The sequence below is a fragment of the Leptopilina heterotoma genome, unplaced genomic scaffold (genome assembly GCF_015476425.1).
Source record: "Leptopilina heterotoma isolate Lh14 unplaced genomic scaffold, ASM1547642v1 Lhet_136, whole genome shotgun sequence".
In the NCBI taxonomy this organism is placed as follows: Eukaryota; Metazoa; Arthropoda; class Insecta; order Hymenoptera; family Figitidae; genus Leptopilina; species Leptopilina heterotoma.
In genome coordinates this window covers 670,176-695,179 of record NW_025110857.1, presented here as the reverse complement: position 1 = coordinate 695,179, position 25,004 = coordinate 670,176, and the positions used below count along the sequence as shown (strand labels likewise).

The 25,004-nt window shown below is 25.9% G+C and overlaps 1 protein-coding gene across 1 annotated transcript in view; it reads right to left on the bottom strand.

The window, feature by feature from the left end:
• Positions 1-369: 369 nt before the first annotated feature.
• The window catches only part of LOC122497768 (uncharacterized protein PB18E9.04c-like), a 169,317-nt gene continuing 144,682 nt past the window's right edge, over positions 370-25,004 (bottom strand). Inside the window, exons 3-7 of the mRNA XM_043605045.1 lie at positions 5,750-6,230; positions 5,167-5,451; positions 3,397-3,547; positions 3,025-3,238; positions 370-2,893 (exon numbers count right to left, since the gene is read on the bottom strand). Of these exons, the coding sequence (XP_043460980.1) occupies positions 839-2,893; positions 3,025-3,238; positions 3,397-3,547; positions 5,167-5,451; positions 5,750-6,230 (3,186 nt within the window). The 3' untranslated portion in view covers positions 370-838. The remainder of the gene's footprint in view (positions 2,894-3,024; positions 3,239-3,396; positions 3,548-5,166; positions 5,452-5,749; positions 6,231-25,004) is intronic.

The following is a 25,004-nucleotide window of genomic DNA, read 5'->3' as shown; positions in this document are numbered from 1 at the left end:
AATTAAAATGTTTTTAATTAGAAAAATCGAATTTGTTTCTTAATTTGGACACTCGAATTTTTGTTTTAATTGAAAATCAAATTTTCGTTTCACAATTTGAAAACTCAAATTTTTGTTTCTTGTATTGGAAATTCAAATTTTTGTTTCTTATTTTGAAAACTCGAATTTTTGTTTCTTAAATTGACAATTGGAATTTTTGTTTAATTTGAAAAATCAATTAAATTTCTCTTAATTAGAAAAATCAAACTTCTATTTCTTAATTTGAAAAATCAATTAAAATTTTCTTAAATAAAAAAATTGAATTTCTGTTTTTTAATTTGGAAACTCGAATTTTTGTTTTATTTGAAAATCCAATTTTTGTTTCTCAATTTGAAAACTCGAATTTTTGTTTCTTAAATTGATAACTGGAATTTTTCTTCAATTTGAAACCTCAAACTTTCCTCTTTTTAATTTGAATTCTCGAATTTTTCTTTCCTAATTTGAAAACTCGAATTTTCGTTCAATGTAAAAACTCAAAACTTTTCTAATTCGAAAACTCGAAACTTCCGTTTCTTAATTCGAAAATTCAATTCTCAAAAAAAAAACACTTTCAACATTAAACCATAAATAAAAATTTCGACACAAATCATGCGCCATCAAACTAAATGATTCTTCTTTTCGAAACCCAATCGTGGGAGAAGAAAATTCCAACATTTTTGCCCTAAAAAATAGCTACACAGCGAGAGTTCGTACCTCGACATTTTTTTTGTTTAAAAAAGGTATTTTATCCTTATCAACATCATCACACGATGACCCGTTCAATCGTCGATTGATAATCCTAAAAATTGAGATCCGCCATCTACTTGGACGTTGGAACAGTTGGTGTCTGTCCCGCGATCCCCAGTCTTGATTGTGAAGAGGATGCCAGTAGTTCCTTGTAATAAGCGTTAAATTCAGGCGATAGAAAAGGAGCAGTTGTTGCCGTTGACATTGGCGGTGGAAAGAAACCATTGTACAATGCCGGATAATAAATTGGATCAATCATAGGTAGAAATTTCCCCGGATTATTCGGCAATTGTGCGAGAAATGACGAGGCATTTTGCGTCATATTTGGAACAAAACCCGTTGGTGGATTTGGTACACTGTGCCTACGTGTTGTTGATGAATCATTGCCATGTTTATCGATTTGTTGATTTTTATCACCTTCGCTAATGCGACGATGTAAATCGGGTGTTTTTCTTTTATCGATCGATGATAATTGAGTTGTTGTGCTATTCGATCTTGATGTTGAGGAATTTAATTGACTTAAATTCGGTACATTCGGTATTATTGGTTTACGTGGCGTGTAGGGTGAGACGGGTTCGGTTCTCACTGGATATTTGCCGTTTAATTGTCTCCTTTGAATTGGTATGCAATTCCTTGAGGTTGGACTTGGTAGGGGTGAATTGGAATGCTGTTTTTTTGGATTAACGAGTGTTATTTCGAGATTATTTGAGGCCATTGTCCGTGTGTCGAGGAGTGTGGGATAATTTGGAAATTGCTCCTTTCGCGGTGATGATGATGATTTGTTGTGCGAATTTCTTGTATCGAAATCAATGGGATTTGGTCGGGGGACAACGGGAACGCGAACGATTTCTAAGCTAGGCCTGAAGAAGGTTGGTTGTTGTTTTTGGGTGAGATCGAGAACGCCGGTTGGTAGGCACTCGTTTCTTGGCGATGGCGATGGTGGCGGTGGGGTTGTTTGAACGGCAACGACTGGAGGTAGATATTTTTGGGTGGTGAGAATGTCCTTGGGATTACCGTAGACCATTTTCTCGTTGTGTGCGAATATCGATCGGGATTGCGTGACCCTGGGAGGGACGGCACGTCCGTTTGCGATGACAGGCGGCACGAATCGGTGATTCGAGGATTGCGTTGTTGTCGTCGTTGTTGTTGATGTTGTATTCGAGACGGCAACGTTTGCATTTGCGTAGAGTTGCATTAGGGCTGCGTTCGAGTTCCCAAGGTTGATGACACGACTGACGGGTGAGGTACTATTTGAATTGTGATTTGTGGATTGTTTCGTTGGTGTTTGATGCTTGACGTGATGTTGTTGCTGCTGTTGTTGTTGTTGGTGGTGATGGTGATTGTGATGATTGTGATTCTCCTGAGATGACGGAAGTATGTGACCAATGTCGGGTGTCACCGTGACGGAGATGAGTTTCGGTATCGATGGCGCCGTGATTTGCGATAAGGAAACGAGGGGTTTTTCTTCAGACTTGACATTAGTGGGCGAAGGCGTTGTTGAATTCGGCTGAATGACACTCGGTCGCGAATCGACCGCTGTCACTTCCAATCCGCCTTCGCGTAATATTTCCAGTTTTTGCCTCTTGAAACTGGGAATGATAATTTTGTCCCTACTTGAATCGCTTTCGTTCTCGAGATCTATCACTTCGGGCGATCGTGGCGGTACAACTATTGGCTTTTCCAGGAAAATTGGCTTCTCATCGAAGAGGGGAATATTTTCCTTGCCCTGAGCCAGCAGGGTGGTTTGTTTTGGATCCAATTTGATTTCCTTGATATCCTTTTCAGGCGGCGGTGTCAGTGTGACGACGGTTGACGCATTCGACGTGACAGCGCTGACAGGTAGACCGGGCGGTGAACTCGGTGGCGGCACTTGTTGAGACATTAACGGACTATTGAGCTGCCTCTCTAAAACACTTTGACTGCCACCGGTTGGCGTCGTCGACGGCGTACTATTTGGAGTTGACGACGACGTGGTCGAGGAAGGTGGTGGACTTGGCAGTTGGCTGGCAGACGGCGCATTAGCAATTATTGTATTTAGAGATTTTAATCTATCAGGCTTCACTCTCACACTTCGTAACGATGACGTCTTCCCACTCTCCATTCGCGGCTTCTCACCAGGTAGAAGAGCCTAAAAATACAAAAATAAATTAATTTCTAAATCCCAATTCTTTTATTAAAAAAAAAACGCTCTTTAAACGATTTGATTATTTCTATTTTTCATATTCATATCAAAATTTCTATTAGTCTCTTGAAATTTACCGATGTCGACAAAATCGACTGCAATGAAGGAGTGACAGTCGTGGAATTAGGTGTTCCACTAGGAGGTGACGGCTCTCGTGAATATGAATCCTCAGGCTCATCTTTCACTTCGATTGCCTCCTCTGACGAACTACTTGTTTTCGTTCGCCTCCCATGAGCTGGCCTGATTTTTGACTCCTCGCCCCTTTGATATCTTTCGTAAGGCAACAATAACCTGCCAAATAAACACATAAATAAATCAAATGCAATTTTTTAAATATTGATTTTTTAATCAATTTATCATTAATATTTGTCTTTAATTCAAAATTTAAATCCTTTTTATCCAAACACTTTTCTTTTTGGAAAAATAATTTCTTTTACGTATTCTATTACCTTTCATAATGCCTTCTTGTAATTGTTGCAGCGCTTGTAGACGCAGTATTACCACCAATATCATCATAAATGGACTTCCAAAGACGGCCAGCACTCACAGAGTCATAACCACCCAATGTTTGTACTTTTGTATAAAAAAGGAATAGATCAACTGTAGAAGAAAAATTCAAATTAATACGTAAAATTTAGTAAGTTTGAAAATTTAATAATAATAATAATAATAATAATAATTAAGAAAATAATTAAATAAAAATATATCAAGTGTAGAAGAAAAATTCAAATTAATACGTAAAATTCAGTAAGTTTGAAAATTTAATAATAATAATAATAATAATAATAATAATAATAATTAAAAAAATAAATAAAAATATATCAAGTGTAGAAGAAAAATTCAAACTAATACGTAAAATTTACCATCTTTAAAAATTTAATAAAAATACATAAATAATTCAATGAAAATACAAATTAATAAATATAATATTAATATATAATATTAATAATATATTATTAAATTAATAAATATATAATTAATCATTATTGCTAACTAATTGAATGAAAATATCTAAATAATTTAATAAAAATACGTAAATAATTGAATAAAAATATCTTAATAATTAAATAAAAATACCTAAATATATAAACAAAAATACATAAATAATTAAATAAAATTATCTAACAGCGTTGCCATAAAATTTTTATTTTGTTTTTCCCCGATTTCTAGATAAAATTTTCACTTTTTTCCCGACCCTAAAGAATATTCTAATTCACTCCAAAATGATTAGATACTAAAAACAATATTCTATTACATTTATTTACGAATTTTTTGAATTGTAAAATTATTCAAAAACATAAATAAATTTATTTTTAAATAAATATTTAATCATTATTATTTGTCCATACGAATTAAGTTTATTGTTATTCTTACTGTAACTTCTTCAAAATTATTTTCATCACTTCAATTCAATTATTATTTTCTAGAATTTTTAACTAAAATTCTTCTTGAATCAATTATTTTTAATAATTTTTGAAAAAGTTCTTCGAGAATTTTCAAATTCAGTTGTTTATAATTCAATTTTATGAAACTTCATCGATTATTAGTAAATTCTTTAATTAAATATATTTTAGAATTAATAATTGAAATTCTGCGTTGAATTTTATTATTTATGAAAATAATGGAAACATTTCGAAGAAATTTATAAAAAATTTGTAAATAATTGAATTCCTGAGAAATTTTTATTATTTATAAAAATAACTAAATGTTTGCGTGAAATTTTATTAAAATTTTTTTTTATACAATTGAATTCTTCTCGAAAGACTTGAAATTTTACTAAGAATTTTATTAAAAATTTTTGAAAATAATTGAATTTTGGAAATTATTTTATTAATTGATAAAGATAATTGAAATTTTAACGAGAATTTGAAAACAAATTTCAATATAATTGAATTTCTGCGAAGAATTTTATTACTTTTGAAAATAATTGAATTTCTGCGAACATTTGTAACTTCTCCAGAATTTTTTTATGAATTCTAAAAATTTAATTTTTTCCAATACTTTCCCTGATTTTTCCCTAAATTCCCTGATCTGTGTCAATCTCGGAAATTATTTAACTGGATTTTAAATAATTAGAGAAAATACATAAATAAATAAAAATAAAATAGTAATATCCAAATAATTCAATAAAAATATCTGAATAATTAAATAAAAATAGTTAAATAATTGAATTAGATGGAGTTTAAATTGAATAAGTAAAATAATTTGACTAGACTAACTTTGCCTATAGCCCAATAAGGGCATCTTTCCTACAGGTGTGCCTCGTGAATTCATGAATTTGTCGACGTCTGACAAAAACTTTTTTTCCTCGACGCTCATTTTCCGTTCGCTACGACGAACTCCCGAGGAAGATGATCTACTGATCAAGGAGTTTGAGGAAGAGACTTTGGACGTCGATGCAACTACAGACGAAGCAACCGATGCTTCACTTTCATTGCTGGATTCACCTGGTGAGACACTCCGCTTTTTCCGTTTTCTTCGAGGCCTCCCTTTTAATTTCGGAGCTAAAAACAATGTGAAAAATTAATATTTACTCACATTTATACAATAATTATCTAAATAATTAATATTCAGATAATTACAATTTTATGTTAAAATAAAACATTTGAAATTTAAATAAAAATAAATAAAGTAAATAAAAATAAAATAAATTAGTAAATAAAATAAGTGAACAATAATAAAAATAAAATAATATTAGCAGCAAATTTTTTTCCACATTTTCCTTGGAACAGGAAAATAATTGCTGCTGGAGATCTCTTTCTCTCTCTCGTTTAGTAATTCAGAGAGCAGGTTAGAAGTTACCTAAGTGATTGCAAAGTAGTTCGTGTGTTTCAAGGTCAGGATAGTCGAAGGTATCTCTGCAAAAAAGGATCCTTGTACCAGGCGTAGCGGTGAAACCGCCCACCGCTGCCGCTATCGATGTCCATAGCCAAGAAGGTTCCGATCCTTCGAGCCTTCGAAGAAGCGATCGATATCGACAATATCTCGGATATGAGAGTACAATAACTTTTGTTTGTAAACTGGCATCAAATTGTTTTATTGGATTGTGATTGCTCTCATATTCCTGTTGTTGTTTGTCAACGTCCGTGAAATCGATACCTGGATCCGTCAAAACTTGAGGTTGACCAACATCGTGATTTGTCGGTGTGTTTTCGGGTGAACTCAATGGAGTTGGTGGATACGACACTTCCCTTCCCCAAGACCATTCTAACGAAGGTGCCAACCAAGTCACAAGGTCGTGAACACGAACGACAACCTTCTCCGATATCGTCAGCACTTCATCCTGCAAAACAAAAGGTAAATTTCATTTGTCAGTATTTCAAAATCAATTTATATTTATTTCTTATTATTTATACTATTATTGGACAACAGTCTGATTTTATTAATATCGATGATTATAATTATTAATAATTAATTTTTTTGCACTTCGTTTAACGCAACACGTCAAGATCTGTAAAAAAAACAACGAAAACAACAAAGAAACATAACCTCAATTATGATTGTTTATATTATTGACAACTACCGCCCTCTCTATTACTTTCTTTCACTCTTTTAATTTACTTAATTAATTCTGCAGTTTGAATTATTTACATTTGATAGTCATTAATTGTTTAAACTTTATTTAGATTGATTAAAACGTTTTTTTAAAATCAAATTTAATAAAACATTAATTAAAATTAAAAATTCGTGAAAAACTTCAAATTTGGTGCCAAAATGTCTCAACCAATAGGAAGCGGCAAATTCTAGAAAAATTATTTCCATTAAACAATTTGTTATTTTGTTGTTAATTGTAAATAAATTAACATTTTGTCTAGTCATTAATTATTTAGACTTTTATTAAAAATGTTTAAGACGTTTAAAATCAATAATAATAAAATATCAATTAAATAAATTAAAAATCCATAAAGAATTGTCGGGAAAAAATTCAAATTTGGTGGCAAAGTATCTCGACCAATAGGAAGCTTTGAATTCGTCAACTTTCTTTTACCGTTAAACAATTAATAATTTTGTCGTTAATTTCGTGGTAAATTGTAAATTAATTCGTAAATTTGTTATTTGTTAACGAATGGTTATAGATTAGATAGCAATTAAGTGATTTGAAAGAAAATATGGTTAGGAAAAATAGAAAATATTCGATTTCCCGCCAAAAGTAACCCCTCCCCCATCACATTCTTCAGTAACCGTTAATGTTTATTGCTAACAGACACGCCCTGAATAATTACTCCGCATTTGCAACAATTATTATTACTTTAATCGCAAATTCATCTTTAGAAACATTTCACATTTCATTGTAAGTATCTTTTTTCATCATCAGTCATATTTTTTCGCTAAAACTATAACAATTTACATGCGAAATATTGCAAATTTTTTTGAACAAAATTTTTCCCTTGTGGCGTGTATTTAACCTAAAATTTCTTTAATTTAAATGTATTTCAACTATGTTCGCTATGTTCATTAGTCAAAATTCTATATCGGAAGTAAATTTTGATTAATATTTCAGTAACACGTGCCAAGAAAATTGTGAGATTAAGTTGCAATGATATACCGCGATATTTCATTATTGCCTGAATTGAGGTTATTAACACCCCGCGCGGTTTTCCGCCTCATTACCGCGCTCTCAAATTGTCAACACTAAAATTTTATTGTTTTTCCAATAATTTTCAATAATATTCATAATATTTTACACTTTTAGTGTTTGGAATTGAATTCCGGGAGTGATTTTACGTTCTATTTATGTACTAAAAACCGGATGTTTATTATTTGTTCGTTTTTTGTCATTCTTTCACTGTGCGGAGTCTGGATATTAAAAAATATCGATTTTATCGATTTACTGCAACTATTGGTGAAATAATCGTGTCGGGTGTTGATTATTAGTGTCAAAATTGTGCTCTTTGTAAAGAAAACGTAAATTGGAATAAATGTTAGAAATTTGTTATGATAAATTAGTTTTGACACAATTTTGAGGTTAGAAAGCTCCGATTTGTTTATTTTAACGACACAATGAAAATAAAGTTGGGGTTTTTTTTACTAATATATTGCACAGTTTACAAGTTTTCTCAATAATTATGTTTTCTTTTTATTTTTTCGCTTCGGAAAAAAATCTGGGAATATTATTTGAATATAAAATGTAAAATGTTTTGAAAATTTCGACAGAAAAGTAACTAAATTGTGTATTTCAGAAAATATTTATCAATCCTTTGGAGAATGGTAATAGCCAGAGCTGTTCAAAATTGATAAGAGGAGATCATTCTCAAGCGGAGACGTCAGAACCAAAGGATGCCTGCCGGTAGTTTTCAGAGAAGCGATTTACTAATAATCGAAGGAGAGAAATTCCCAATGGTGAGTCAAAATTTGTTTTTAATTTTTAGAAATAATTTATCTTCCTTTTCAAAACTTTTCATTATTTTCTCGTATATTAATTCCTCTTGGAATTAAAATAACAAATAAAGTAATTTTCCCTCAAACGGAATTTCAAAATAAAAACAAATAAAATTTTTGAAAGGAAATTTGATATAAATCCGCATCGATTAAAAAAATACAAACAATTGTTTAATTTCAAAAAAAAATAACAAAAAGTATAAATTGAAAATTAAATTAAATCCATAAATATCTTTTGATCGTAATTGGAAATACAGAGGGAAAAAAAATGATAGAGAGTGGAATGAAGTTGGAGAAAATTAATTTATTGAATGAGTGAAATTTTTTTTCTTTCTCTCTCTAATGGATTGATATTGACAAAATTTTTTGATTAATATTTAATTATATATTAAAATAAATGTCATCGTGTCATTTTCATTTGCCATAAAATTTAATATATATATGTATACATTGGTATTGTTATAAGCCAGAGCGCAGGTCAAATCAATTGATTTATTATTAACATGCGCGCGAGCTGAGGATCATGAATTCAATTTCCGCTTGAAATACTCGGATTTACTAGCTCTCTAGGCAATAAATTTTTAAGCTCTTTAAAAAGTATGGTCTCTTTAGCTTTTATAAAACTAATTCAAGCGTTCCTTTATTTAAAGCTGTGTGGTTTATCTACTTAATTAACATTCGAAAGTGCAATTTTTTTTAGAAGTAATCTCTCAACAGTGAGGACAATAAAAATAATTTTGCAAAACAATTCTACAATAATTATTCAAATTTTAATATAATTAAATAAATTTTATTATAAAAAAAATAATAAAATTATTACTCAAAGTTAAAATTAAATAAAAATAACAAAATAACTTTTATTATATAAGAGTAATAAAATTATTATTAATTAATAAATATAAATTCAAATTAATATTATATGATAATTAAAACTAATAGTAATAAAATATAAATAATAATAATAATAATAATAATAATAATAATAATAATAATAATAATAATAATAATAATAATAATAAAATTAATAATAAAATAATTTTTTTTAATTAAAATATTCACTAAGTAATTATTTTTTTAAAAAGTACAAAAAATAGATATTATTTCAAAAATTACAAGTATCACAATATATATATTTTTTTGCGTTTAAAAGCAGAATAAAAGCAAAATTCAGACTTGCTTTCAAACATGCAATTAGGGAAGTGAAATCTGACTCGACCCCTTTGAATGAAGAAGGGAGAGAATCGACGAAAAAAGACCAACGAAGCGTATTAAGAACATTTTTTACAATAATAAAAAAAGAAACATCTGAAATTAATTTTATTTTTTATTGCAAATATTCTCCTTTTTTATTATTTGTAAATATTTTTATCACATTTATTTATTTCGAGTCAGATGGATTTTGAAAACATTCAGAATTTATTTATTCGTTTTTTAATATTTGAAAAAAAAAAGATTAAAAAGTTGAAAGAAATGAATAAAAAAAAAAATTAAATAAAGATAGAAAGTAAAAATAATAATTTTTTGTAATTAATATTAAAAACCAAATTATTATTTTTATTTTTATATTTATTTAAAAACAATAGATAGAGAAATAAAAATAAACTGAATCCATATTTATTAAATAATATTTTTATTTTCTTCATATTTTTATTATTAATTTTATTTTGTTTCTACTAAATATAATTTTTCTTGAGAAAAGTTTCAACGATAAAAAAAAATTGTCAATAACACTTGATCCATTAATTATTAATTTTTTACGCCTTATTATTATTATTATTATTATTATTATTATTATTATTATTATTATTATTATTATTATCATCAACGCAATATTTCTTTCGATAGAAATAAATTACAAAAGTTTTTCAAAAATTTTCAATCAAAAAATCAATTTATAACTCATTACTGAATGTGTTACTTTATGATTTCTCGCTTCTTTTTTTCTTTTCTCATTTTTTTTTTGTTGTCTTTTTTTTGTCTTGCATTTCTCTCCCTTGTATCTTTTCAAACACGAAAACCCCTTCCACATTACCCTTCTTCTGTCTGGTTTCACTACCAAGAAGAACTTCAAAGTTGAAATCCTCCCCTCATTAATAATTGTAGACGAAAGGTGCAGAGAAATTAAATGATATTTAAGGAGGAGCTCATAAAATCATAAAGCAGAAAAATATATATGTATATAGTCGAAAAAAAATATTCTTGATAACACTTTAGCTCTAGGATAAAGTGTAAAAAAAAATGGGGGAGAAAAAATTAAAAATAGTTTATAATATCGAGAATAAATAATAGGATGAAAATAATGATGGAAAAAAATACTAAGCTTCTCTCCCTTGTTCTAATTTTTTTTCATTTTAATTAATATTAATTTTTTAATTTTAAAAAATTTTAATAAACAATGGTTAAAATAATAATTTTAAAAATTTGAATTAATTATCAGTTATAAACTTTAATTATTAATTATCAATTATCAAATTTCGATATTCATTTTTCCATTATCAATTAATTATTATCAATTTTCAAATTGGTTTTTCGACAATCAATTTTGAATTTTGAATTATTAATTATCAATATTTAAATTTCGATACCTATTCAATTTTTAATTATTAATTATCAATTTTCAATTTTTAATTATTAATTATCAATTTTTAAATTTCGATATTCAATTTTCAATTATTAATTATCAGTTTTCAAATTTCGATATTCAATTTTCAATTACCAAGCTTCAATTTTCAAATTTCGATATTCAATTTCAATTATCAATTTTCAAATATCATTATTCCATTTTCAATTATCTATTATCAATTATCAATTATTAATTCACAATTTTCAATTTTCAATTTTCAATTTTCAATTATTAATTATCTATTTTCAAATTTCGATATTGAATTTTCAATTTTAATTATTAATTATCAATTTTCAAATTCCGATATTCAATTTTCAATTATTAATTATTACCAATTATCAATTTTCGATTTTCAATTTTCAATTGTCAATTTTTAACTACAATTATAAAATAAATTATAAATTATAAATTATAAATTTTCAATTAACAATTACTAGAAATTATAATTAGTTATCAACTACCAATTATCAATTATTTTATTGTTCTATTTCCATCGAATTTTTTTACTTTATATTTTTTTACAGAATTACTTTATTTTCAATTAATTTTTATTAATTAATTAGTTTTCATTTATTTATTTATTACTTTAATTAGTTTTAATTTTAATTTTATTTCTAGAAATTATAATAATTTTTGAAAGTCCGTTTACTACTTAAATAAATAAACAAATAAATAATTTTAATTTTGTTCTTCTTTAGAAATGTTTTACTCTCAAGTTTTTAATCTAATATTTGAAAATTCAATTTTAAGGCAAAAAATTTTGATAAAAACAATTGGAATTGTTTTTTTTTGTGTATTTTACATAAACAAATTTACATATATATAGTTGAATAGTTTTTTCTACAAGTAATTTGGTTGTAACTTATAATGAATTTCCTTGGGAATATTACAAATTCAGTTAACCTACTTCCCAGTAAGTCTGACGCACACGTTAAATCAACCTTTTTAGAATTTTAATAAAAGCGCGACTGAAACTGATTTATATAATAATAAAATTAAAATTAAAATTTTAAAGTGAATAAAAAAAATCTCTTTTATCGCATATTTTAATTAAAAATACTAATTATATAATAATAATTAGTTTTCATCCAACAAATATTGTTGAATAATGGAATAATACTTTATAATACTTTATAATACTTTATAATACGTTATACTTTTTTTTTTTTTTTTTTTTTTGAAAATATTCATATGAAATAATTTTCTTCAGGAATTAGTTTTATTTCATTTTATTTATTTTGTAAATATTTATATTTAATTTCATTTAGTTTTATTTAATTTATTATTAAATTTTTTAAATTATTAAATTGATTATTTAATTTTGTTAAACATCTATATTGATAATGGTCATTAAATAGTAAAATAACAGTAAGAAACATATAAATAAACAATAGACAAGAAAATAAAAGTAAAGACGTAATAAACATGCAATAAATAATAAATAATTAAATGAAAAGAAATAAATTTTAAAAATTAAATAAGTAAATAAAATTCACATAACAAAAATAAGATAAAATAATAATTTTTAAAAATAAAAATATAAAGGAAAAATCTGCATAAATAAATCTGTAAAAATAATTAAATTTAATATAAATAATAACTAAATCAAATACGAATTTCTCAATAACCATATAATTAGCAATAATAATTATTACTGGGGTAGTATTATTGTTAAATAATAATAACGGCAAGTAACCGAGTATGTAAAACTAGTAAAAAATAAACATTCCGAAATGTTAAACTAATATTTGTACAAAGTACAAATTTGTTTTACTTTGGAAAATAGTAATGGAAAAGTAAGTGAATATCGAACGAATAAAGTTAATATATATATATATAAAAGTGTATGAGCTTGTGTCTGTATATATATATATAAATGAACACAGACACGCTATCAATTTGTAGTTTTCACTGGTTTTCGGAACATCGCAACGTGATTGTTTTACACACAAACAAATAAAGTCTTTCTACACATTTGTGTAAATTCGTTTCAATGTGTTAGTAAATCAAAATGAAAATGTGTTCTGTCGTTGCTATGGCAATTTACTCTTGTCCTCAACACATCGATAGCCTATCAGTTCACTATCACATGTAAGCAAGCCAAATATTAAGGGTCCGATCACAGCAATGTTTCGAAATGGGTACATAAAGAGGAGGAACCCTATCAAACAAAAATTAAAAAGGTTTCATAAATAATATATAATATATAACATATAAAAATATATAATTATTCAATTTCACGCTTCGGACTGAATTTAGAAATAAAAATAAATTTAAAAATAGTATCAAAGTGTTATAAACTTTTATTGGCATATTATTTATTTATACGAATAACGAGTATTTGAATAATAAGAGGAGTTATAAATTGGCACTAAAAAGACAATTTAAATTGTTCTCATAATAACTTTTTTTTATAATTAATAAAATATTAGTTATTATAAAAAAGTTTTTAAGGAATAAAATGAATTTCTCCACTTGAGAACGCCAAGGTCGCCACCAGATGTCATGAGAAATTCCAGGAAAGAACTAAACTGCCATCTAGCGGTGACCTTGGCGTTCGCAGGTGGAGAAAAGCGTCTCCATATTGAATCTTGAGTTATTTGTAAATAATCGTAATTCTATAATTTATTATCAAATTTAGAGAGTTTGACAATTAATATAAACGGATTTCAATTTTTATTTGCTTTCCTTATCGATATTTTTATCGTCTTCAATATTTTAGTCTTGGAGTTAATTTTCCCAGTAAATAAATTGTTTTTTAAAAGTTCGTCTTCTAAAATAGTAACATTTTTAACGAAATTTAGTAATTTATTTAAATATTATTTATTTAAATAGTAATTTATTTATTAAAATAGTATAGCTAAATAGTTGAATGAAATTATAAGTAATAATATTAATTCATGTTTCATTAATAATTATATTAATTAATATTTCATTAATAATAATATTAATTAAATGTTAATAATATTTTGCTATTTACTAATTAATATGATTTATTAATTAATATTCAAGTTTTAAATAATAATGATAAATAATAAATGATAAAATAATAATTTAAATTAAATATTATTTGTTAATTAAATGTTTTTAATATTTTGTTATTTACCTATTTATTTGATTAAAAAGCAGGTTTTTTTATTAAATTCATTTTCAATTATTACTTAAAAATAACTCCAATAAAAACGGTTATTAAGAGATTATACATATAAATTTTAAACTAATATTTAATTAAAAAATACAAATTAATCTTGATCTCATTAATTTTCATAATAGAATGGAAAAACAAAATAAAAAAAAACACGGAAGAGTGAATATTTATAATAAAATATATGCGATAATGGCAAAGCATTAATTTCGTATATTATTCAGGGAAATTTAATTACAGAAACCACCAGCATGCAAAAGCTTTGGATTTTATATAGACGCGGGAATTTTATTTTATGAATAAATGGAACGAAAGTTCAAAGTAAAATGCCAGATTAATATACATATATATATATAATACACAAAACGATAATATTTCGAATTGCCTCAATAATTTTTTCTTTTTAATTTTTTACAAAAACTTAAAATAAAAAATTTTAAAAATGAAATTTTTTTTTCTTAATTAGTGAAATTTAAAATGAAATTTAACTCTTGAATATACATATACGAAAATTGTATGTATATAAATGGATAAAATAATAACAATTAAAAAAGTTAAAGGCCACATAAACGAGATACTGTAGTTGACATATTCAGCAAGCGTGCCTATAATATACATTCATACAACAGAGTGGAATACATAGAAAGTGTGTTAGACCAGAGGTGCTCATTAATATTGATTATAATCCCCTATGACCACTATTTTCCAACCAAAATTTCAAATTCTCTAATAAGCTATTCTTTTTTTTTTAAATAAAAATAATCAGAAATTCCAAAAATCATTAAAATTATATTTTATATTCTAAATAACAATTTACAGAATTTACATTATAATAATAATAATAATATAAATTTCAAAACATTGAGAGAAGTTAATGAATTTTCAAACTCGTAATTATACAAACATTTACCATGCACATCTCATCAACGTTTATTATAATTAATTCGCAAATTACATTTCAAACTTGAGAGTTTCACGTGTATAATAAAATACGAATTAATGAAATGAAAAATTAATTAAATTTTTATTTATACTTTTTTTTTTTTTTTTGAAATAGTAACTAAATTTTGATATTAAAATAAATTTTTATCCCTGAATTGGCAAAGTTGGATGATTTTGAGAGACCCTGAACGGCATAAATCATTGTTAGATTAAACCCTGGAGCACGCAGCGGCGTTGGATGGGGCAATAGTATATATGCTTTCAGAAACTATAGGGTGAACTAAAAGCAACGACCCATAATAATTTCAGTGCTATACAATTGTCTATATAAAATATGTGGTCATTGAAGATTTCAAATAATGAGAACAACACGTTATTTTATTGAACGTTAAATCAACACGAATAGCAATAAATATTCGTTTGGAAATATCGATTGCCATTTCAAACTACCACCGACTAGAGAGCAATTAATATAACATGTAAATTTGAATTGCAACTTCCGTGCAACGGCAAACATTACGATTAAAATTATCTCGTATATTAAAAAAAAAGAAAAAAAATTATTTTAATCCTTCCCATACGTGTGTGAATTTTAATTATTCTCAGGTAATTTTTATCGAAAAAAAGAAAATAAATAAAAAGAAATGAGAAATATTTATCAATAGAAAAAATTTCAGGTCATTTTTATCGAAAAAAGAAAATAAATAAAAAGAAATGAGAAATATTTATCAATAAAAAATAATCTCAGGTAATTTTTATCGAAAAAAAATAAAAAGAAGCAAGAAATATTTATCAATACAAAAAAATTTCAGGTACTTTTTATCGAAAAAAAAATAAAAATGCAGGCCTCGGATATTATAACATTTTCGACTTTTTTCGACAATTTTCAAAAAATGCGATTTTTTTCGACTATTTTCAAGAAATGCGACTTTTTTCGACTTATTTTTTAAAAATTACGACTTTTTCGACTTTTCTTCCGAATATTGCAATAATTTTTAGTATAAAATGCAACTTATTTTCGAAATTTGCAATTGAAAAGAGTTTCAATAAATATTGAAATTTTGTAAAATTTAATTAAAAATAATTGATGTTTTTAAAGTGTTTTTTAAACATTTTTGAAAATCAACATTTGAAGAATTTTAATTGCAAATTTTCAAAAATAATTGAAATTAAATTCCTCGGAAGAATTTAATTTTTAAAACAATTTTTAATATATTTCCATAAAATTCAATTATTTCCTAAAATTATTTAATAATTTCTTCGAAACAATTCAACTATTTTTATAAATTACTAAATAAATTTTCAAAATTTACAATAAAAAAAGAGTTTCAATAATTGAAATTTTTGTAAAATTTAATTGAAAATAATTGATTTTTTTTCATTAAAGTGTTTGATAAAAATTTTTCAAAATGAACTTTAAAAGAATTTTAATTGTTAATTTTAAAAATAATTGATTTCTCAAAAATTTCAATGAATAATCTTCAAGTGTAAATTTAAAAATGGTAATTAATGAAAATTAGCTACAAAAAAATTATATTAAAAAATTTTTGATAAAAATAATTCTTAAAATTTGTGCATTCTAATTTTTTAAAATTCAATTATTTTCAATATTTTTAAACACAAATTTCCAAACAATTCAAATACATACAAAAAATAATAACATTAAAATTTTTTACAATTGTTTCTAACATTTTAACAACATATTATTTTTTTAGATTTATTAAAATTTTGGAGAAATCGCGTTTATATTAAAAATTAAAATTCTTTAAAAATTTAATTATTTTTTTAATAGAATTTACCAAATTTCAATTGTTTGGAAATTTTTGCAATTCTATATAATTGAAATACTATTATCTTTCATAAATTATTTTAAAAATATTTTTGAAAAATTAATTTTAAGAATTTCTTTATTATAATTTTTTGAAAATTAATTAATAACTTAAAAAACATGGGACAGTTAGAATCATTATAAAGAACTGAATTTTTGTATTTAAATAATAAATCTGTTTATATTGTGGCCTATTGGCATAATATAAACAGATTTATTTGACAAAAATTAAGATCCTGAAAACATTCTAAGTTGTATTTAAATAATTGAATTCTCTAAGAACTTTCGGAAAATTATTAAAAATAATTGATTTCGAGAAGAAGTTTGATTAAAAATTGTAGAAAATAATTGAATTCTAAGAGAATTAAAATTATAATTTTTAGAAGTTATTAAATTTTAGAAGGTTTTAAATAGAAATTTTTTAAATTTTATTCCCGTATAGAAATAAACAAGAAGCATTTAAATATTTATTTAACGAAATTATTCAAGTTTTAAATAATTAAATTTAGAAATCAGTGAAAGATCAGAAGAATAAAAAATAAAATTTTTGTGATGACACTGAATTAAATAAACGACTTTTTCGCCTCTTTTCTATTTTAAATCGATTAAAGCGTTTTTTTTGCATCTTAAAGTCGATCCGAGGCCTGTAAATAAAGAAAATAACAAGAATTTAAATTTATAAACATATCAAATTATTAATTAAAAAACAGATATTAATTAAACAACATATTAATTAAAAAATTCATAGAAATATTAAAAGTATATTTAAAAATATTGACTATGCGAATTAAATTGAAGTTTATAACGTTTTTTCAATATTATTGTAAGAAAAATATTTTTTTTTAGTCAGAAATCAAAATTTTTTGTTTACAAATTTTCTTTTTAAAGTTATTGATTAAAAACTATACTGTTCAATTTTTTATTAAAACGGAAATTTGAATGAAAACATAATTTTTCTTTTGAACCCTTGATTAAGTTGTGAACTTCGTCGACGTCTTTATAAAAATGTAAAGTTTACGAAGAATTTAATATAAAATTTAAGTAATTAAAAGTTAAAAAATAAATTCGAAATAATGCGAAATTCGAATTTATTTTTTTAATCGTAATTAAATTTCCCTACGTGAAAATAAAAGAAGTATAAAATTTATTTATAATTATAAAATTTTTAAAAACAGCAAACTTTATTATTCTCAAAGTAAATTTTAGTAAAAATTAGCCAATTTTACTCTCAAAAATATTAAAAGTTACTTTGTATTTTTTATGCGATGATAAATTAAAATTAATTTAAATTTGATTAATTTAAAAATAATTAAAAATAAGATCTTTCCCAAAATTAAAAAAAGATGGATAATTATTTCGACTGTATAAATTTTCACCAGTAGAATATCAAAAAATCGAATAATTATAGAAATGGAACTGCGCACATAAAATGATCCAAAACTAATTTCTTGGATAAATATATATTATAATTGAAGGAAGTTGAATATCAAACTCCTTACGATAGAAGATATATGAAAGTGTACTCGTTATGATCACACAAGACAAAATTTATACATGTACGTATATCTGCACGAGACTTTTATATATATATAAATACATACACACGTTCTATTTTGCTGCATGCATCTCAAGTAGACAAGTAGACTTGAATCTGAGGCCAGGGTGAGGCTCAGTTTATTCAAGAGATTTCTGTCGGAAATTCTGACAGAGGAGTTTTCAAAAGTTACATCTTTTTTTTTTCTAAAATAACGCCGTATGCATAATTTTCAAAAACACGTTCGTAAAAAAATTATTTCTCTGAAATCTAAAGGAAAACTGTTCAAAGCGGATTCTGGTTTATTTCTCAAAACGTTTTTCGTTCGCTTTTTGTTTTAATTTTGTTTTACGTTTTGATTTAAGTTTACGTAAAGGATACTTGTCGAACGAAATTTTCAATTAAAAAATGAATATTATGATGTGATATCAAAATCGGGGTATGGTGATAATTTTTTTTCCCTTCATATTGTATAGAACGACGAAATGATAAATATAAAGTTTCTCACGGAAATTTGCTTTGAATGCAAAGTTTGTTAATTGGATGCTTATTATTAATTCAGTCATTTGATGAATGCTTTTGGTCGCTATCGCTCGAAACTTCGGAACTGAGTAGTTGATGTGAATTTGCCAATCGGAGTTGTGAACGATTCCGGAACAGATTGCTGTACGTGAGCACATTCTCAATCTCGTTTAAAACTTAATGCGACTCAAAGTATATATTTCGAGTATTATATGGTATCGAAAATATACTATATATATATCATTTATTTTCGCATGTTGTGTCTAATTTCCGCAGTAAACTTTGCATGTTCTATTCTAATTAATCGCATTTTCTTCTAAACGTTCTATTCTGTTCTCTTTTTTCTATTTCTCTAAATCTGTACATAATTTTGTAGTTGACCTTAAAGTTTTTGTTTTAGTTATTTTTGTCCTTCAAGTTTCGAATTTCTCATTTTTATTAATTTTTAATCTGTAACTTCTTCTCTGAATCTTCGACAGAAAAAATTGTGTTTTTAATTTAAGAATAAAGTTTGACTAAACTATATTCTCCTTTTTTGAGGATAAAAGGTACTGTGATGTTTGAAATTGCAACGAATTGATACCAAAAATTGGGATCAAATAAAAAATGAACCCTAAATTTTTTGGCATCAATTTGATATGTACTAGTTTCAAGAAACTTGATTCTTGCGATACTTTTCAGAAAACGGTGCGATAGAATGAAAAGAATTTTATATTCTTGGAATTTGTAAAAATCGTGCTTTTGTATAATCTATCAGTATATTTAATAGTGTTACAAAGTTCAAGTATACAATATTATGATTATTTTTTCTGAAGGAGAAACTACTTTTGTATATATATATATATATATATATATATATATATATATATATATATATATATATATATATATATATATATAGAGAGAGTAGACGAGAAAAGTGCATTAATTTTTTATCTCAAAGGCGTTTTTTTAAATACTTATTCTTCTTTACGATCATTAAAAGACGAGAAGTCACTTGATTATATTTCTTAATAGTCTTCTTATTTTTAGACACTGTATTGAATCGCGGAAAAAAGGTCTCGGGTGCTTCATCGATCGTTAGAGCGTATATAGAGAGGAAGGGTGGGTGAGAAACAGCAAGAGGAAAGTAATTAATTATTTGCGTCATATACTTCGCTTCCTCTAAAATATTTAAGCGGAATCTTGGTTTTGCATGTATTAAGCTATTACACAATTATAATGAGTTTTTTTATTGCTAGAACTTTATTTATCAAATTACATATTCATTGATGCAATTCACTCGTGGAAATCGATTCTTTTAGATGCGAAATATTATTTGATAACTTACTTTTCGTATTTTGTTTCTGTAGAAAAATTATATTTGTATTACATTCTCATCATATGAGAGAAGGTATTTTTAATTTGATTAGGAGAAAATCAGAAAAATGACAGATTTTTTTTTTATTTGCTATCAAAATCTTATAGTAATAGAAAACGGAAATCACACTGTGAGAGAAATGAAAAATGGAAAATGGGACATAAAGCGTTGAAAAACCACTTCTCGACATTTATATACGAGCTTTATACTGTAGGGGGAATGCTCTTGTATGATTGTGAGTGTATACACACATGAATTCAAACATACACATTTACAGTAGCTTCCATTCTCTTTATTATTCTGACAAGAACTTGGAAAACATGTACCAAAGCCTAGGTCGTCTTTTGCTCTTTATTTTTCTTTTCTCTCGCTTTCTCTCTTTCTCGTTTTTTTTCTCTCTCTCAATATCAGATCATTTTGATTCGAAAGACAGTTTCGAACATTTTCTTATATTGAAAGAAAAAAAGAAATTTATCTCGTGCCATTTATGTATGGTATGATAATTTTTATTTACTCGTATAGAAACTCGATTATAAATTTTTTGGAATAATTTTTTGCTTTTGTCAATTTGGAATAAATTTTTATATTTTTTTTATTATTTTCAATAACTTTTATGCAAAAATGATAATTGATATTATATCTATACCTATAGCAGAGGGAAATTCTTTTTAACTGCTCTAAGCCAATAAAATTTATTTCTTAATGGACTTCCACCTGAAATTGAATCAGTGGTCGCATGAGAAAATCGCTTCTGCCAGAGGTCAGAGTGGAGGTTAACGTTCCCTTAACATCGTCAAGTCGCTTTCGATAAACACTTTGAACACAGGCATCAATTATTTTATAATACTTGTGCATGCATTTACAAAAAAAAGAAGCTTGCGAGAACTTATACTGCTTTTTAATTTTTAAATTCAAATCAAAATTAATAAGAAATTATCTGATAAGAATTCTAGCCGTTTACAATTTCCGCATCAAGTTTAGTCGCACGAATATATCTGTTTAATAATAACAGGTTCGATGTAAAGTAACTGATGTTTTCACTAAACTTAATTAGTCCATCTTTGATTAATTTATTTAATTTATTCAATTCATTCAATTTATTATGTACTGGCGAATGTGTACTCGAATAATTATAAAATTCAACTCAATTAATTTAATTTACTTTTTGAATTACAGGTTCAAGTGAGGGTCCATGAAAATCGGAAGTCTTATCTGCAACTAAAATCAATATGAGAGGAAGGATCCTGGAAGTTGTTAAAATTAGAGTCTATTCATCACTCATGTTTCAAACATAATCAGGAAGCACATTGACAAAATGTCTTGATATTGAGGAGGAAGTCTGTGAAATACTTGACGGCGAATGGAGAAAATTGGATGTATAAAGGAACAGTCGAGCTATAAGTGAGAAATGAAACCGTAAAAAGCGATATTATAACCATGGGAGGAATTAAGGATTCGAGACAATGATTTATGTTGGCGCAATTTTTGATAACGATTCTATGGCAATTGGGTCAAAGTGACAATGGTCACAAAACAGTTCCGTTTAATGATGGTTCGATTGTACTTGGATGCAAGTGAAGAGTTAGTTTTTAGAAGTCGAATCACGATAGTAATTGTAGTTGACTCATAGTGAAGAATATAAATACAAGAGGACGAAAAATGGAGCTTAGAGAACCCAACTACAAAATTGGATAGAAGAAGAAGATGAGGGATTACGCGTCTACAACGGGAGGATCCAGCAGTGCCAAATAGTGAGTGTGATACAAGTGAAAAGTGATAGTGTTGTGAACATTTTTTGAAAAAAAGAATCGAAAAAGAAAAATAGTGATAGTGCTCTGATACATGGATTACGCGTACGACACATACCTACGGAGGAAACACAATCGAAATTCTTCAACAACAATCGGTGAGTGAGTACAATTTTTTTACAGGTACATCAATTTTTATATTCTTATCTGGCGTAACACTATAAATGCAAACTTGAAAAGACATACAAAAGTGTTTGCAAACATTTCTCAAAAATATGCGAAAAAACTACAACTGGCACCCAATTATCATCAAAATACTAATTTGAATTAGTAGACTTTTCACTAGATTTCGATGAATAACTTTAAAAATATTCTTTATCATTTTCATTCAATTGTTCGCGTCAACAAATTTCTCCCGCATTAGAACGAAATTAACTATGCACAGAAAATAAAAATTAAATAAGCCTTTTGCTTTCATTGGAAAAATAATGATAATTAAGTATTAAACGCGGACAAAGCAATATTGAATAATGAAACAGTTTCAATCTATAGTTAGATAATCCATGTATAAATGCATAATGCCTTCAACCATATGAATAAGTTTTAGTTGCTCTATTGAAAATTTATTTCATTTACAAAATTTAATATCCATGATGAATAATAGACAGAATTTTAGTATAATTATTTGGAAACGAAATTAAAATCAACCACATATCATTTTATTAAAGTGAAACTCTTAATTTGATGATGGGAAAAGTTTCAAATTACACAAAGTAATTTCAAATATAGTAAAATTTAATTACGCGATATCGTAAAAATTATTTAAATGAAAGTAATGATGGTAAACAAATCAATTTCAATTTATTTTTTTAAGAACATGAAATTAAACAAAAAAAGTATCAAAAGTATTGCCAAGCAACACTTGCTACTTTTTTTGTCTCAATTTTGATAAACTTAGAAAAACGGTGAATTTTTTTTGTAATAGACATTGAAAAAAATTCTATTATTGAAAGAGACGGATCGATATATATTTCATTGGGAAAGGAATTTAAAAAGAAAAAAAAAATATTTGAATATTTTTTTTTTTAATGACATTAATTAACTTCATAAGTATAAAAAATACTTTAATCACGTTACTGAACAAAGGGATGTCAAGTAAAGAAAATAACGTCAACCACCTTCCCAAACACCCTTTCCTATTCTCATTCACCTCTACACCGACCACCCCAGCCTTCTTCGTCCTGTGAAACCCTGTCTACCAACCCACTCCGAACAAACCTCTCTCTCTCACTCTCTCCCTCCTATCTCGATCTCTCTCACATCAATTTGGCACAAAGAGAAATAAAGGGCCGCAATATTCGTTAAACTTTACTTGACAAAACAAAATTCCTCGACATATATAATCAACAATATATTCGGTACTCGAAATAATTATACATAAAACAAAAATGACAAAGAAAGCTGACCCTTTTTGAGACAAACGTTGAGGTAAATTTGGCAAAAAAAAACGGTTAATTTGATTGAAGTATTTTTTGTCCTAAAACGTTAATTGTTAACGTTGTTTTAAATTTATTATTATTAGGAAAGAAAGTTAATTCTTTTAAAATACGTTGAAGTAAATTTTAAACAAACGGTTAGTTTGATTAAAGTATTTTTTGTCCTTAAACGTTAATTTATTGTTAACGTTTCGAATTTATTATTATTAACAAAGAAAGCTAACCCCTTTTTTAAAATACATTGAAGTAAATTTTAAAAAACGGTTAATGTGATTGAAGTATTTTTATCTTAGAACGTTCATTTATTATTAACTTATTGTGAACGTTATTAATTTAAATTTAATATTATTATTGTTACTAGCATTATTAACGTCAATTTATAATTATTAACGTTAACTTATTCCTATATTCGTTATTAATAACCTTCATTTTTTATTTTTAACATTATTAACGCTTATTTTATTAACAAAATTATATATTTAATATTCAAAATAGTCCACAGTTTCTAAACGTTCAAATAAAAATATTTTTGTAAAATATTTTTAAAAATAAACTTAAATTTGAAGAAATAAATTTCCATTATTTAAGTTAAGAACTTTCAGAACTTTAGGAACAAAAATAATTTTCTAAAAGTAATTTAAAAAAATTTCTACATATGCGCTAGATTAAAAAACATTTATTAACCTCTCACTTGAAATGTAGTGTTTAGCAATAACTTTCTCTTATATTTCATGTCATAAGTAATTTATTTATTGATTATTCTAATTTAAAAATATTAATTTACATTTTATTTCAAAAAACAACGCTAATTGAAAACTATAATATATTAATTTAAAAAAAAAGGAAAATAATTATAATTTTTATTAAAGAGAACAGACACGCACACACAAGGATATCTCGTTATCATAATAATTAAATGCCAGTAATTATCTATAATGATAATACAATACAATGTTAAATAAAGTCTTTTTAATAAATACAACGCGCAATATAAGTAAATTTCTCCACATTTATATATATGAAGCCATAAAATGTTATTTTTCTTCATAACAAAAAAAAAGTACAAAAAAAGCTCTTAAATTCAATTCTCTCGTATTGTCGAAGATGTGAAAAAGCATTTCAAGAATTTCGAGATCAAAGTTGACATTTCTCGTATTCCGATTCAATGAGAATCGATGAAATAATGGAGGAAACTCACAGCTTTCGTGTATATATATATATATACACACTTATATGTATGGGGAGCCGTCTGCATGTTTGTATCAAACTATGTACAGATTTCCTGTAGAATCAAATGTGTGTGAGTGTATAGATATATATGTATCCTAACACGTCTCTACCACAAGAGCAATGCCATTACAAATACATACAACCAGTCACGAGATTTCAGGGCCGCAGACAGTTCCCAATGTATTTCAATAATCTGATCCCTCCCAGTAATATGTCGTATTTCCTTTATTGAGAAAGACGTATTTATCAT